Source organism: Lycium ferocissimum, chromosome 9 (assembly GCF_029784015.1).
Source record: "Lycium ferocissimum isolate CSIRO_LF1 chromosome 9, AGI_CSIRO_Lferr_CH_V1, whole genome shotgun sequence".
NCBI lineage: Eukaryota > Viridiplantae > Streptophyta > Magnoliopsida > Solanales > Solanaceae > Lycium > Lycium ferocissimum.
Genome location: NC_081350.1, coordinates 55,672,021 through 55,689,115, shown reverse-complemented (window position 1 = coordinate 55,689,115; position 17,095 = coordinate 55,672,021). Strand labels below are relative to the sequence as shown.

At 35.1% G+C, this 17,095-nt stretch overlaps 1 protein-coding gene across 1 annotated transcript; it reads left to right on the top strand.

Moving 5' to 3' along the window:
• The first annotated feature begins 1,650 nt into the window (after nucleotides 1-1,650).
• LOC132029394 (mannan endo-1,4-beta-mannosidase 1) lies at nucleotides 1,651-4,297 on the top strand. The gene is made up of 5 exons (XM_059418671.1): nucleotides 1,651-1,986; nucleotides 2,145-2,339; nucleotides 2,509-2,631; nucleotides 2,744-2,946; nucleotides 3,943-4,297. The coding sequence occupies exons 1-5, from the start codon at nucleotides 1,651-1,653 to the stop codon at nucleotides 4,295-4,297; spliced, it is 1,212 nt and encodes a 403-aa protein (XP_059274654.1).
• Nucleotides 4,298-17,095: the final 12,798 nt, after the last annotated feature.

Genomic DNA, 17,095 nt, shown 5'->3' with positions numbered 1-17,095 from the left:
CTATAATTTAATCTGAAAATCAATTAAGCAAATTAGTTACCCATTATACTTTACATTATTTTTAAAATAGCAAAACTATTTTCTGACTTTCTATTATCTTCGTTCAATTTCTTCAAATAACTTTTGAATCTTACAAAATAAATAAAAATAAACAATATAAAATATAACATACATAAAAAAAGGTGTTGGGGGGTTTGTTTTGGTGGGGGGTGGGGGGGTGTGGGTGGAGCTTAAGCTCCAGCTATTTGAGTTCGGCATTAAAGAAGGCAAGCAGATTGAACACCAACGACATCAATAGGAATTATTTTTTCTTTAATGCTCTGTGAGCTAAGGTTTAAAAGGGTTTAACCCTTCACTAATCAAAGAAAGAAAAAATAGGCAAGCTTAAAGTGAGTTAAAAATAACTTTTTAATATATTTCTTCTTCATTTTGTTTATGTATGGATATGATTTAAACAAATTGAGTGACATATATGACTTAAATATACGAACCCAACGAAGAAAATTAAAATAACTAAAAGAATTATGGTACACAAAGTTGAAGAAAAAATAGAATTAAAATATATTTTAAATTATAGTATAGTTTTGTCACACTAAATATGAAAGAAGGGAGGTCTACGTAATATTTAGAACCACAAGGGAGGTGAGTGTTATAGGCTGAAACCTTAGGGAGGTCTCTGAAATTATTCCTTGATTTATTTATTATTTTTTGGAGGATAAATTTACTATTTGGTACAAAATAATTGTAACAGTAATGTTTAATTTAGATGAGGGGTAAAAATGTCGTTTAGCTTTTAATGGACATTTTGGTAATTCAACTTTTCAGCTTAAGATTTTCCCACTTTTAGAATAGTATGATGAAACAAAGAGTTTGAGAGTAAGCATTACACAATCTCCAAAATAAGTTTTTTGCAAAAAAAAAAAAAAAAAAAAAAAAAACAGAAAATAAACCATTCATTTTGCTACCACATATCCTAGTTTGACACTAAGTAATAGAGCTCTTTCTCTAAAAGAATTTTCAAAAATTATTTTCTAATATAAATTTGTCTCTAACCAATTTTTTTTCTAAGATTAGAAAAATGTAGGACTGCTAAATACCAAAACCCAATATACCAAATGATCTGAAGTTTCAAATTTTAACTCGAACAACTTAAATACACACATCAAGATAACAAAATTTACGCAAGAGTCAGGTATATTACTATCAATATATTAACCCAATATACTAGTCGCAAATCCAACTGAACTTTCTCAAACTGCCTTTACTTGAGTACACGTTTCCATATATTTCATCATCAAATCTAGTAGTGATCAAACCTTAAAAACCAACCAATATTTCTATATTTTTGTCTTTTATTTATCTTTTTTCCCATATAATTATTCTAACATACCTGTCATTGTATCTTAACCAAATAACTGCCTTCCTCTTCCATCAACATCCCATGCTAACTTTTAAGAATAAAATACTTTCAGGTAAATTTTCTAAATTTCAAATTTTTCAATATACATCCACTACGAAAGTCTTCTTAGTTCCTACAAGTTTTGCTATTTATAGTAAATTTCCTTATCTTCAACTCACTATAAAAGCCCAGACTAGGTAATCTCCAATATATCACATATCTTCCATTCAGTATAGAAATTAAACTACAAAATGTATTTTACAAGAACAATTTGTATTTCTGGGATCTTGCTAATGTTCCTAGCTCTCGCATGTGAAGCTAGGGTTCCAAGAAATGAGAATGCAGACTTTATAACAGTTAAAGATGCCCATTTTGAACTCAACGGATCCCCTTTTCTATTCAATGGTTTCAACTCCTATTGGTTGATGCATGTTGCTGCTGAGCCTAATGAGAGGCATAAAGTCACCGATGTTCTTAAAGATGCATCTACTGCTGGCCTTTCTGTTTGTCGCACGTGGGCTTTCAGTGATGGAGGTTACGGAGCATTACAAATTTCACCAGGCGTTTACGATGAACGTGTTTTTCAGGTAAAGATTTATATGCTCTATGCACTAAAAACGTTTATAATTTTTACATAATCAGGTTGAATTGATCTACAACAAAAAGTTATGATCTACAACAAGAAGTTATTATACATATATATCTAGTCTAACAAGTTATTATTGTTGTGTATTTTCTGGATTAGGGTTTGGATTTTGTGATCTCGGAAGCTAAAAAATATGGTGTTCGCTTAATCTTGAGCTTTGTAAACCAGTGGAACGACTTTGGAGGAAAAGCTCAATATGTTCAGTGGGCACGAAATGCAGGAGCTTATATTAACGGTGAAGATGATTTCTATACCCATCCTATGCTAAAAAGTTATTACAAGAACCATATTGAGGTATATGCATAACAACATATGAACCTTTTTTCACTTAAACAACAAACTATTTGATAAGCATGCAATTTTTTTTCGGACCTACTTCATGTCTTCATTATTAAGTAGAATTAGAAAGAAGCTTAGTATACATGGTAGTTAATAAATTTATGTTCTCGTGAAATCGCTACAGAAAATCGTCACAAGGGTCAATACCATTACTAGAGTTGCTTACAGAGATGATCCAACAATTATGGCATGGGAACTCATGAATGAGCCACGTGACCAAGCTGACTATTCCGGGAAAACTGTTAATGTGAGCCTCAATAAGAAGTGCATTTTAATTCATTTCTAAATTAATTGAATTTTAGAAATATTAAAGACTAACATTTGCTGTAAAATTTTGGTTTTGACTAATATTGCTCCAGGCGTGGGTTCAAGAAATGGCAAGTTTTGTGAAGTCATTAGACAACAAACACTTGTTGGAGGTTGGAATGGAGGGATTTTATGGTGATTCAATTCCTGAAAGGAAGCAAGTTAATCCTGTTTATCAAGTCGGAACAGATTTCATAAGTAACCATCTTATCAATGAGAATGATTTTGCAACTATCCACGCATACACTGACCAGTGGTACTTTTACATCTTTTCTCTACTCACAAATTCATATGTTTTGATTATAGTATATACTATGAAAAGGAAAGAACTTTATATCTTGCTGAAAAAAGATAATTACTAATCCTTTATCTTATTTTCCGTGTTGTAGCATAGTTCATCATAATTTTCTTTGACGACTTATGTTTCTAAATCACTTTGCAAGTAACAACATGGGGTAAAAGGCTAAATTTTGAATACATTTATATTGCTCAATTATCGGTTATGTCTCGACAACTATTCTAATACTGTTACATTTGCTCGTAACATATACTACGAAACAACTTTAGACATGTTTTGGAGTCATTAGTTCTAGTTATACAAGTTAAAAAAGAGACTACAAAATTATATACCAAAAATAAACTTGTCAATAAATGTTATACTCCCTCTGTCCCAATTTATGTGATACACTTTTTTTTTTTTTAGTCTGTCCCAAAAAGAATACGTTTGTATATTTGGAAATAATTTAATTTAAAACTTCCCATTTTACTCTTAATGAAATGATTTATAATTTATGACTTGTTTTAGACCAACAAGCTTCAAAAGTCTTCATTTGTTTCTTAAACTTCGTGTCTAGTCAAACTATATCACATAAGTTGGGACGGAGGGAGTATATATTTAGAGGTGATATCAATATATTACGTGAAAGACGATCATAACTGGATAATTACCAAAAAAAAAAAAAAAATGCTATTTACGTAGTACTGATCACATAGACTTGCTAATAATTTTACTTAATAGAAAAATATTTAAGTTTAAATCTAAGTTATATATATTGATAATGTAAAAATAACGTACATGATTAATGTAGTTTAATTTATTATAGTAGTTATCATTTTTATCAAGTTACCAAAGCTAATTGTAGAAACTTACTTGTAATTACCTTAAAAAAAATAAAAAATAAGTGACATGAATTTATAAACATTTCTTCACACGTTACTGCATAAAACTTAAATTCTTTACATTTATTTATAGGGTATCCGGACAAAGTGACGATGCACAATTGGCATGGATGGAAAGGTGGATCACAAGTCATTGGCGAGATGCAAGAACCATACTAAAGAAACCTCTTGTGCTTGCTGAATTTGGAAAGTCTAGCAGAGGTCAAGGATCAAGAGACATATTCATGAGTAGTGTATACAAGAATGTCTACAATTTGGCAAAAGAAGGGGGAACCATGGCAGGAAGCTTAGTATGGCAACTCATGGCACAAGGCATGGAGAATTATGATGATGGTTATTGCATTGTTTTGGGACAAAACCCTTCAACTGCAGGAATTATTTCAGGTCAATCTCATGCTATGACGGCTTTGGCTCATTTGGTTAATTGAGTGAAGGCATGAAAATCACCATTATGGAGGATATGAAAGAAAATAAATTTCATAATAGGTTCTTCGACTATATTATTTTCTTGATTATACAATAATCAATTTATATATATGTGGATTGAGTGATCTTAAGTCCATGATTTACAGTATTAATTTGACATCATATTTCCAAAAATGTGAAGTTGATTAAACTCAAGAATGTAATTGCATAAATTATTTTAGAAAAGAAAAGGAACGTTATGTTTTATATATGTCCTCAAATTTTTTTGTTTGAGTATAAATTTATGACATATGTTGAAGGATAACTAATTGGAGATTTTTCAGAATTAAAACATTTTTTTCTTCTCAGAACGGTTGTGTTTTACCACTAAGAATTACTATAGCGAATTCTTACAAGATCGCTTGTGAAGAGTTATCAACTTTTAACAGTAAACACATTCTTTGAAAGTCCGGAGCCTAAAGGGCACGTTTTGGAAGCCAATAAGCAAAAAAGGGTTGCCAAAAAAGTTACAGTTGTTCGTGAACTGTGCTGCGAACTGCTATAGTCAACCCCTAACATCTGTTTTCTACATTTTGTTAATTTTCTTTTTTTTAATTGTTGTTCACAAATTATTATGCGAACCACCATTAATTGAACTAGCATATTTTTGCCAATTAACCACCTCCGGACGGCTTTTTAGCGCTTTTTGCTTTTAACATAAGCCAACTCGGCATGCAACTTCTTTTATATCCCAATTTAAACTCTCTTAGATATACAAGTTTCTATTCTTTGGACTGAAAGATGACATTGCCGTCTTAAAGATGACATTAAACAACCTGGAGTGGCTGACTAGGTTGTTTAATGTCATCTTTAAGATGGCAATGATGCCCGAAGAATGTAGGTCGAGTGTAATGATCCCTCTATACAAGAACAAGGGCGATATCCGGAGTTGCAACAACTATAGAGGTATCAAGCTGTTAAGCCATACTATGAAAGTATGGGAAAGGGTGGTGGAGATGAGGGTGAGGAGAGACATATCTATTTTAGAGAACCAGTTCGGATTCATGCCGGGACGCTCAACTACAGAAGCCATCCATCTTGTAAGGAGACTGGTAGAGAAGAATAGGGAGAGGAAGAGGGACTTACACATGGTATTCATCGACCTAGAAAAGGCTTACGACAAAGTTTCAAAGCAGATCCTATGGAGATGCTTGGAGGCTAAAGGTGTACATGTGGCATACATTAGGGTGATCAAGGACATGTATGAGGGATCCAAGACCAGGGTAAGGACAAGTAGGAAGAGACTCGAGCACTTTCCGGTTGACGGGGCCGCATCAAGATCACTCTTAGTCCGTTTTTATTTGCCTTGGTGATGGATGGATTGACGCGGCAAATTCAAGGTGAGGTGCCATGGTGTATGTTTTCTGCGGATGAAATAGTCCTGATCGACGAGACTCGTAGCGGAGTTAACGCTAAGCTGGAGGGTTGGAGACAGACTCTGGAGTCTAAAGGGTTCAAGCTGAGTAGGACCAAGACAGAGTACTTAGAGTGTAAATTCAATGAAGCACCTCAGGAGGTTGGCGTGGAAGTGAGGCTTGGTACCCAGGTCATCCAGAAGAAAAGTAGTTTCAAGTATCTTAGGTCTATTATACAAGGCAGTGGGGAGATTGATGATGATGTCACACATCGTATTGGGGCATGGTGGATGAAATGGAGGCTCGCTTCCGGAGTGCTATGTGATTAGAAGGTGCCACCACAACTTAACGACAAGTTCTACAAAATGGTGGTTAGACCCGCTATGTTGTATGGGGTGGAGTGTTGGCCAGTTAAGATCTCTCACATTCAAAGGATGAAAGTTGCCAAGATGACAATGTTGAGATGGATGTGTGGGCACACCAGGAGTGACAAGATTAGGAATGAGGCTATCCGGGACAAGGTGGGAGTGGCCTCGGTGGAAGACAAGATACGGGAAACGAGACTGAGATGGTTTGGGCATGTGAAGAGGAGAGACACAGATGCCCCAGTGCGGAGGTGTGAGAGATTAACCATGGATGGTTTCAAAAGAGGTAGGGGTAGGCCGAAGAAGCATTGGGGAGAGGTGATTAGACAGGACATGGCGCAGTTACAGCTTACCGAGGACATGACCTTAGATAGGAGGGTATGGAGGACTCAGATTAGGGTAGAAAGCTAGTAGATAGTATCGTTTATCCTTTCATATTAGTAGTCGCATTGTCGCGATATAAGTTCTTGTGCTTTGATTTCTGCTACTATATGTTATTTCCTGTACTTTGATTACCTTATTTTATCTGTGATAGTTACTGCCCATTTGCAAACTGCTTCATCATGGCTTAATTGCTTTCGTTATTTTTATTTCCATATCACTTTGAATTTTTTGGCCTTATCTGACCTCTTTTTATGCTTTCTATTGAGCCGAGGGTCTTTCGAAAACAGCCGTCCTACCTTGGTAGGAGTAAGGTCTGCGTGCACTCTACCCTCCCCAAACCCCACGTTGTGGGATTTCACTGGGTTGTTGTTGTTGTTGTATTCTTTGGACTGAAATAGCATAAATACTAGTATAATGAGAATAATAAAACATGCTCTACAATTATTTTCTAGTGAAAATGGATAATCAGTTAGAGATTTGTATTTTAAGGGTTTAAAGACAAGTAAGTCGTATCCAATCTCGGAAACTCTCATTTCAGAGTCAGTGTTGTGATTTGTAATAGCTATATTGAAAGAACCGAGCTTAATAACAAGATAAGATAAGACAAACAGATATTCCAAGATAAATGATGTGCCCGGATGTATACTGCTCATGAGAGAAAAATAAGAGATAGGTTACAAGAGAGGAAGTGAAGATGCCTTAGCTTCGGACTGACCCTATGTTGAGCAATCATGTGACTTCTTCTCGGACGAATTGGTCTCTCACAGCTGACACCGGTCGCTTCCTCTGTCTTACCGGAGGGTGACGTAAATCGAAACCCAATCGATACGTTGCCACATCCGGGGGGAGCCCTGTTATGTCCAGGTTTGACCAGGAAAAGCAATCAGAACTAGCTTTTAAATAAGTAACAAATTTATTCCTACGTTCGAGCGAGAGGTCGGAACCTAGGTGTACCTGCTTTTCGGGATTATCTTCAAAAAATGTTGTGCGTTCTAGTTCTTCCACTGTCGAGTCTGTGGGAGTTTTGTCCTCTAGGACGATGAATCCTTCAGGGGTGGGCTGATCTCGATGCCCTCCTGTGCCTTGCCTCTTCCTTCCCTTGGCTTTATCGTTCGATCCCGGTGTCTGTAATTGCTATTTGGGGACCCTGTCCTTCTTGGCTGTCGTCATTGTTGACACCCAATTTTGGCCCTCTGTATTTAAAAATTAACTTATTTAGGCTTCCTAGTCATTAAATAGCACAAAATACTATTTTTATATATTTTTTAACTTTAATATAATTTATTGATGATTGTCCTTATTTTTAAATAATAGGAATTTTTATCAATTTATTTTCATTTTAAATAATTATTTTGTTACAGTCGTTTGTATATAAACAACATGCTAATACAGTTTTACTTCAATTAATTAGCAGGTCTCCTTAATTCAAATCACATTTTTTACTTTATTCACGAAATTACCTTAAATATATTTTTATACTTTGTTATTTTAGTTACAGTCTATTATTACATGGAAGTCGGAGGAACTAATTTTAAACACAGATAAGATTTAGCACATGGTTTTGAGAAGCCATGATTTTGTGAAGCCCATGGTTTTGTGAAGCCCATGGTTTTGGCACATGGATTTGGATAAAAAGTTTTTTATCTTTGCCTATATAAAGGAGGACTTCTCCTCTCATTTTTTTCTCTTCTTTTTTCATACATTGTCTTTATGCTTTTATATACCTTGTCTTCACATTCATTATATGCATAACCTTTATATTTTATATACATCACATACATTGTCTTTATATTTATTCATGCATTGTCTTTATATTTATTCATGCATTTGTCTTTATATTTGTTCATGCATTTTGTTTATATTCATTCATACATTGTCTCTACATTTTCTTCATACATTTTTTCTACTTTTTCTTTAAATTTGCATACATTTTTTTACTCTCCTATAAATATTTTTCATACGCTTGTAAGCATTTTCTTTTACCTTTTTGTCAATATCATCACATTACATGCTCATTTTTCTTTTATTATTTTTTACACATTTTGTTCTTTATATTTTCTCTACATGGTCTATACATTATTTTTACATTCACATATATTTTCATTTTTTTTATTCTTATATTTTTTTACATATATCATATACATATACATTCTTACACCGTGTATACTACACCAATTATAGGGTCAAAACAAGTTTTATTCCCTTTGTCATCTTTAATAAACTTTATGTCAAATCGCTTTTTTAAAGGGCTTTATGTCAAATCACTTTTCAAAGACTTTATGTCATATCACTTTTTAAAGGCTTTATGTCAAATCACCTTTTAAAAGCTTTATGTCACATCCCTTATTTTTTGACTTTTTCAAACTTCTTTAACTAACATATTTTTCTTTCATTTTACAATTTATTACAAATATTACACTCTTGGCCGATGAAGAAATTTTCGTCGATTTCCAAGGCCTCCCATGTACAAAAGACGGGTTTTTTATTTTAAGTTTATTCATTATTTCTTTAATTCATTCGATAGTTATTTATTCTCTTACTAACACTTTCACTAAGTGTTTATACAGGTACCCCGAGATACATCCCGAAGACGACACTCGGAAGGAATTCGAAGATTTCATCGAATCACTGTTTGTATTTACTTTCCGCATTTTTTTAATAACTGTACAAAACATAAACTCATAGTATAGTGGAAACTTTATTTTTGGAATGACGGGTTGATATATTTATTTACTCGTCCTCTTGTTTGTTAAACTTAAAATTGTCATTCGCTTTAGGCAAGATTTAGGCCATCAATACTTTCATAACTAAATTAAATTGATTTGGTATAAATACTTTATTAAATAAATTCACACTTTTGACGTTTAGGCAAAAATACTAGTCCATCCCATATTTTATATTCTTTATATACTCTTAATGCAACTTACATTTTATATTGTTTCGTGCACACTAATACATATTTTAATTAAATTAAATTCACATTTTGACGCTAGGTACTTATTAAGCTATCCATTTACAATCTTTTATTCTTTAAAGACATTATATCTTTTCACTCATTTTTATACATAATTTCTTATATTTATTTTTTACCAATACTTTTTTTTACAATTCGTTTGTTCCCTATTCTTTTGGTGGGATATTCATTAAACAAACACTCTTTTACGAAACGGTAGAAATAAGTCAAATCGACTTCACTTTTTTCTGAATTCCTTTATTATATAAGCTTTTTACACCAATGAATACTCGAGGGATTCCTTTTACATTCTTTATTCACTGATATACCTAGTTATACAATTCTTCATATATTTTATGTTTGATATACACCTTTATAATTGAAATACATTTTCTATATGTTTAATTTACATACATTTTTTATACATAGACACACATTTTATTATATTTGATATACCTATTTTACATACTCTTATATCTTTTATACATTCTTTATATAGTTGTATACATTCTTTATACTAACGGATATACATTCTTTGTACTAACGTATATACTTTTATACTTACGAGGTACACTCTCTTTATGCTCTTTTATATATTCTTTTTTACTATACATTCTTTATGAATACTTGATACCGATATAAATATATTTTTATACACCGTATATACTTAGTATATCATCACCTAGTGTAGCTTTTCATGAGGTCACAATATTTTGAAAACAGTAATAATAATGATAAAAACGATAGATAATCCGCCTCTAGTGTTCGAAAACTAAGTTTAAGGACTGTCTTCGGACAGGCTCTGAGGGATGCTTAATACCTTCCCCTCGGGGTAAATAAAATCCTTATCTAGAATCTCATAAGTTTCGTGGACTAAAATGGAGCAGACACACAAATATATATAGGTTTCCCCCGATTTTTCCTAAAAAAAAAATAAGGTGGCGACTCTAACCCTTTTAAACCAGCTTAGAAGAACCGTGAAGTTGCAAACTATCTTGGACCCGTTCAAAATAGGGCATAACAGAATGACGACTCCGCTGGGGATCATACCTAGGTTTTGACCTTAAAAGACATAGTTTAAGTGAGCACTTGAGGGATATGTGATTATTTATCTGTTTTTATTATTATTGCTTGTTATATATATCGTGAACTGCTACAATATTATCTTTGAAAGGACACGAGCTAAAGCCAAACTTGTGTTCCTTATTTGATTAAAGACACTACATGTTACTGTTTTCTTTATACTGTCATCGCACTTTCAATTGAGTCTTTGGCCGTACACATACACACATTGTGCACGCTAGTTGTGCTTTTGCGCTCCTCCGAACCTTCTTCAAACTCCTTAGTTTCAGAGATTGGTGGGTTAGTCTTACTACTTGCCAACTCACAGTTTTCCGAATATTCTTTATCGGCTTAGGTGAATCTACTCTTAGAATTCTTAGGCCGTTGTATATATAATTTTGATCACTGCTCTAGCCAGATTAATTTCATTCTTTATTTGCTACATGCTTTTTGCATCTTACATATTCTTTATTTGCTTCACATACTGTATTTATTGGACATTCTTTAGTTGTACATATATATTAGACATTCTTTAGTTGTACATCTATACTAGACATACATATATATACTAGACATATCTTCTTCCGCCTCGTCTGCTTTATCGGACAATTTGGGTTGACTTGTGTTGAGCTTGGAACCTTTCCAAACCATCACACCCATTTTTTGGTCTTTACGACCACCCTCACATCCACATTATTTTTCATAACCATTTCCAATCTTTGAAACCATCATTTTGATTCTACCAATCCTTTTCAATACAATACAACCTTGTACATTCTTTCCCTCTCTGGAACACACTTTTTCCAGACTCGAACTCTTGTTCATAGCCTCACTTCTGTTCAATACAACCACCTAATTTATAGAAATCATACAAATCACATACAATACCGTATCTGCCCGAACTACGTCTGACCTGATTCTTGTCCTGACAAGATACGTAGGCAACCCTCAATAAGGGTTCGGTCTCCCCACTGTTTCAAAATAATTCACCGGAATAAAAAACTGGGACAATTATTTTGGAGCAGTTCAAAGACGCTCTCCAAAAAGACTTCTAAGAGCGTCAATCAGGCCTTTGAAATCTAAAACCCAACAGCAGCAATACCAGCCTTACCCCAACCACCGCCTAGCTTTGATCCCAAATTCTGGGATATAAGCTTTTTTTCTTCTCCCAAGCATCGCAGGCCATGAAACTTTGGCGTGTCGGCCTTTATTTTTAAACCCCAAGAGTTCAACACAAGTATATCCTTTCCCCCTCAACTATACAATAATCGTGCCAACTGACAAGGAGTAATGTCAAAGCTCCACAAACAGTTTGGCACCCAATCATTGCAATCTTACCAATAGGCGCGGAGTATTTTTAGAAACTCCGTAAAGTCGTCATCCCCTCTTATCACCTCGCCAGCGGACGCGGAGTATTTTTAAAGCTCCGTCGATGTTGACATTTCCTCATAGCCAACCATGCCAATGGATGCAGAGTAGTCTCAAAGTTCGGCCAACGTCCGACCTTCTCATCTTGTCAACGTACTGGAGTAATGTCAAGGCTCCATCTACGGTTGACATCCTTCTTCCTCGGCCGCTGTTAGAGTATTTTCAAAGCTCTGGCTGTGATCGGCTCATTTTTCTGACCGCCTGTCGAGATATTTTCAAAGCTCTGAGCCTACGATTGGTCCCTTCCTGGATAATTTCAAAGCCCCGTGCCTAGGATCGACACACCCTTCTGTCGTCTGTCGGAGTACTTGCAAAACTCCACGGTTAATCGGCACCTCTTCTTATATCTTAGCTGCAAGAACTACGCACACCTGATTCTCTTCTTTGATGAGATACGTAGGCAGCCCTTTTGGGTTTGGTATTCATTATTCAAAAAAAAAAATCCTTTATTTTGAAAAATCACAAAAAATATTTTATTTCTTTCTACCTCTCTGCAAGAACTACGCACACCTGATTCTCTTCTTTGATGAGATACGTAGGCAGCCCTTTTGGGTTCGGTATTCATTATTCAAAAAAATCAAAAAAAAAATCCTTTATTTTGAAAAATCACAAAAAATATTTTATTTCTTTCTACCTCTCTGAACGAACTACGCGCACCTGATTCTCATCAACGATGAGATACGTAGGCAACCCATTTGGGTTTGGTACCCCTTATTCAAAAAATACAAAAAATATTTTTTAGATTCATATCTTTGACTTGGTTGGTACCAACACAGTTAGGAATGTGCATAGGAAATAAAAAAATAATAATCGATATGATGGAGAAGACTGACTTCTTGGTAAACCATAGATTCTTCTGGTACCTCTCGTCCACACCTTAAGTGACACTTGAAAAATTCTCTTGCATGCTTGTAAGACAAGAACAAAACTAACCTCATTGTTTCATGTGCATTGTGTGGTGAGCTTTAGACAACGTTCAATTGCATTGCATTGTGATCTAGAACTTGGCCTGAATGTCTGTTGAGGCGAAATTATGAGTAACACTTGGTATAGGAAAGGATCGTAGGCCTTCTTTGACCCGTTTGAGTCTTTCTAGCCTACCAAATGACATTATCCCTAGCATCCCCCCTTTGAGCCTAAAGCCTTTTCTTTGACAACCACATCATAAGACTATCCCATTTCTGAGTGCTTACATGCACTATCTCTCTCTTGGTCCAACCTCCCTGAACGCATTAAAAACGTGCAACCGCGGATAGAGATCCAAGCCGAATCGCCCTAAAAAAAAAAAGATTCAACAGTCCCAGAAAAACAAAGACGAAGAACAACCTCCAAAGCAAGAAGGAGCCCACAAAAAAAGAATTAGTCATTCGGGATCTCGGACATACAATCCGTTATTCCTTTTTATTTTTCACATTCCTATACAACCCGGAATTAGCATCAAGACTTCGGCATACAACCCAGGTCAATTCTCTTGATCCCGCAGTCTCGGGCATACAACTCCGAACTCCCAAAAAAAAAAGCTCCAACTTGCAAAAGAAGTCGCACAAGTACAAAAGAAAGGGACAACAAAACGAAGCAGATCAGCGTCAGAGCACACAACTACCAAGCACATACATAGTGCAACGCTCAGGGAAGGATTAGTCCTTACCCAAATAATATCCTACCCTTTTCCCAAGCCTACATTACATACCCGTAACAAGCCCTTCATGATCCTATGCTAAGGGTTCTCACATTAGTGAATACTTACATGACGGCCAAGCTTATGGTATCACAATCGCATGTATTGAACATCTTTCTGAGTATGAGTGTATTTCGTACGTCCCAAAGTTCAAAAATACCGAATATGTGTGAAAAAAAGGGACTTTCTTTCTAGTGAGGGCACTTGAACATGAGTATAGTATAGTTCAAACCTTTACTTGAAACAAGACGAAGAAATCTTGTCGATACTTAGGTATGTCCGAGGTACCACTTGAAGTAGGAATTATCCGAAGTCAATCTCGCTGACAGTGAAGAAATTGATAGAGAATTCTTATGCACAAAACTAATTATTGGTACCAACTCGAAGTCAAGACACGATTCTTTTCACTTCTTCATTTTCCAATATTCTTTACAACAAAAAACAACAAAAAATGCCTCAAAAAAAAAAAAAAAAAAAATTAGGCGCCTCCACCTTCGAATGCGGGTATTTTCATTTCAAGTACATTTTTATGTGCGCCCACCTTCTAACGTGGGTATTTCATTTCAAGTACATTTTACGGTGCGCCCACCTTCCAATGCGGGTATTTTAATTTCAATGCGCCCACCTTCTAACGTGGGTAGTTTAATTTCACTGTGCACCCACCTTCTAATGCGGGTATTTTAATTCCGGTTCGTGCGCCCACCTTTCTAATATTTTAATTTCGGTTCGGCGCCCACCTCCTAACGCGGTATTTTAATTTCGGTGCGCCCACCTTCTAATGCGGGTATTTTAATTTCGGTCGAGCGCCCACCTCCTAATGCGGGTATTTTAATTCTAGTTTAGGCACCCACCTCCTAATGCGGGTATTTTAATTTCGGCTCGTGCGCCCCACCTTTAATGTTATTTTTTAATTTCGTTCCGCGCCCACCCTCCTAATGCGGGTATTTTAATTCCGGTTGTGCGCCCACCTTCTAATGCGGGTATTTTTAATTTCGGCGCCCACCTTCTAATGCGGGTATTTTAATTCAATGCCCCCCACCTTCTAATGTGGGTATTTTAATTTCGATCGCGCCCACCTTCTAACGCGGGTATTTTAATTCCGGCTGTGCACCCACCTTCTAATGCGGGTATTTTAATTCCGATTCAGCGCCCACCTTCTAACGCGGATATTTTAATTCCGCCTGTGCGCCCACCTTCTAATGCGGGTATTTTAATTCCAGTTCAGGCGCCCACCTTCTAATGCGGGTATTTTAATTCCAGTTCAGGCGCCCACCTTCTAATGCGGGTATTTTAATTTCAGTCAGGCGCCCACCTTCTAATGCGGGTATTTTAATTTCGGTTAGCGCCACCTTCAAATACGGTATCTTAGTTTTATTTTTTTTTTTTTTTGCTGCGCGCCCACCTTCAAATACGGGCATTCCATTTCAAAAAGCTCGTACACAAAAAGTAGGTGCGTGATCTCGGCACAACACGAGACTTCATTTCATTTCAAGGCTTTGGCACACAAATCGAAGTATGCATCAAGGTCCTCACACACAATCCAGGACCCCTCTACATTCAAAGCTTTGGCACACAACCCGATGTTTTCATCGTGGTCCCGACATACAACTTTATAGTCCATTTTAATCCATGGTCGAGTTCGCCGCCCTCTAGCAATGAATCATTTTCCTCCCTAACAAGTTTTCCCGAACTACAATCGGTTTGACCCGCATCTCAAGGATATGTAGGTAGCTCGAATTCGAGCACGACCGTTCTTCGTCCTACACTTGCTAGGACCAGTCCAACAACACTGGGGCAAAATTTTGATCGGACGATCAAAATTTGCCACAACATCCATTAGTTATTATTTTTCGAACTACATTGACACGATTCGTGATGGACGAGATATGTAGGAAACTCTAAGGTAGTTCCGGTCCACCTGGACGAGAATCATTCCTTTCCCAGCAAGTATACAATCTTGCACCCTCCAGTGTCTCGTAGTTCGACACTAGGGCAATTTTGGAGTGATGACGTGGGTACGCGAATATTTTTCGGCCCTGAACAATCCCTCCCTTTTTATCATTTTTCTTTTTGTCACAACACCGCCGATGAAAGGAGAGTATTGTCAAAGCTCGCTAACGTCCGCTACTTTCTCTCGTACATATCATTTTAGCAATCCTTTGCCGAGCCAAAATTGGCTACACGTCAACATCTTTGTCCGAAAACTCTTTCATCATCTCCGGTCGAAGAGGGACAAGCTGTTGACACCCAATTTTGGCCCTCGGTATTTAAAAATTAACTTATTTAGGCTTCCTAGTCATTAAATAGCACAAAATACTATTTTTATATATTTTTTAACTTTAATATAATTTATTGATGATTGTCCTTATTTTTTAAATAATAGGAATTTTTATCAATTTATTTTCATTTTAAATAATTATTTTGTTACGGTCGTTTGTATATAAACAACATGCTAATACGGTATTACTTCAATTAATTAGCGTCTCCTTAATTCAATCACATTTTTACTTTATTCACGAAATTACCTTAAATATATTTTTATACTTTGTTATTTTAGTTACGATACATATTATTACATGGAAGTCGGAGGAACTAATTTTAAAATGACATAAGATTTAACACATGGTTTGAGAAGCCATGATTTTGTAAGTATGGTTTTGTGAAGCCCATGGTTTTGGCACATGGATTTGGATAAAAAAGTTTTTATCTTTGCCTATATAAAGGAGGACTTCTCCCTCTCATTTTTCTCACCACTTCACACTACCTCACATATATTTTTCTTCTCTCTACACTCTCCATATTTTCTTTTCATAGGAAGACTAGCAAGACTAGCATCTTCCTCCTCTCTTTTATTTTTTATTTTTTAATTTTTTTTTCTCTTCTTTTTTCATACATTGTCTTTATGCTTTTATATACCTTGTCTTCACATTCATTATATGCATAGCCTTTATATTTTATATACATCACATACATTGTCTTTATATTTATTCATGCATTGTCGTTATATTTATTCATGCATTTGTCTTTATATTTGTTCATGCATTTTGTTTATATTCATTCATACATTGTCTCTACATTTTCTTCATACATTTTTTCTACTTTTTCTTTAAATTTGCATACATTTTTTTACTCTCCTATAAATATTTTTTTCATACGCTTGTAAGCATTTTCTTTTACCTTTTTGTCAATATCATCACATTACATGCTCATTTTTCTTTTATTATTTTTTACACATTTTGTTCTTTATATTTTCTCTACATTGCCTATACATTATTTTTACATTCACATATATTTTTATTTTTTTTATTCTTATATTTTTTAAATATATCATATACATATGCATTCTTACACCGTGTATACTACACCAATTATAGGGTCAAAATAAGTTTTATCTCCCTTTTGTCAGGTTTAATAAACTTTATGTCAAATCGCTTTTTTAAAGAACACGTCAAATCACTTTTAAAGACGATGTCATATCACTTTAAAGGCTTTATGTCAAATCACCTTTTAAAAGCTTTTATGTCACATCCCTTATT

Excerpts from the sequence above, each read along its gene's own strand:
- LOC132029394 (XM_059418671.1), top strand. The coding sequence starts at position 1,651 with ATGTATTTTACAAGAACAATTTGTATTTCTGGGATCTTGCTAATGTTC. Across the intron at positions 2,340-2,508 it reads ATTACAAGAACCATATTGAG|AAAATCGTCACAAGGGTCAA; the intron begins GTATATGCATAA and ends AAATCGCTACAG. Across the intron at positions 2,947-3,942 it reads CACGCATACACTGACCAGTG|GGTATCCGGACAAAGTGACG; the intron begins GTACTTTTACAT and ends ATTTATTTATAG.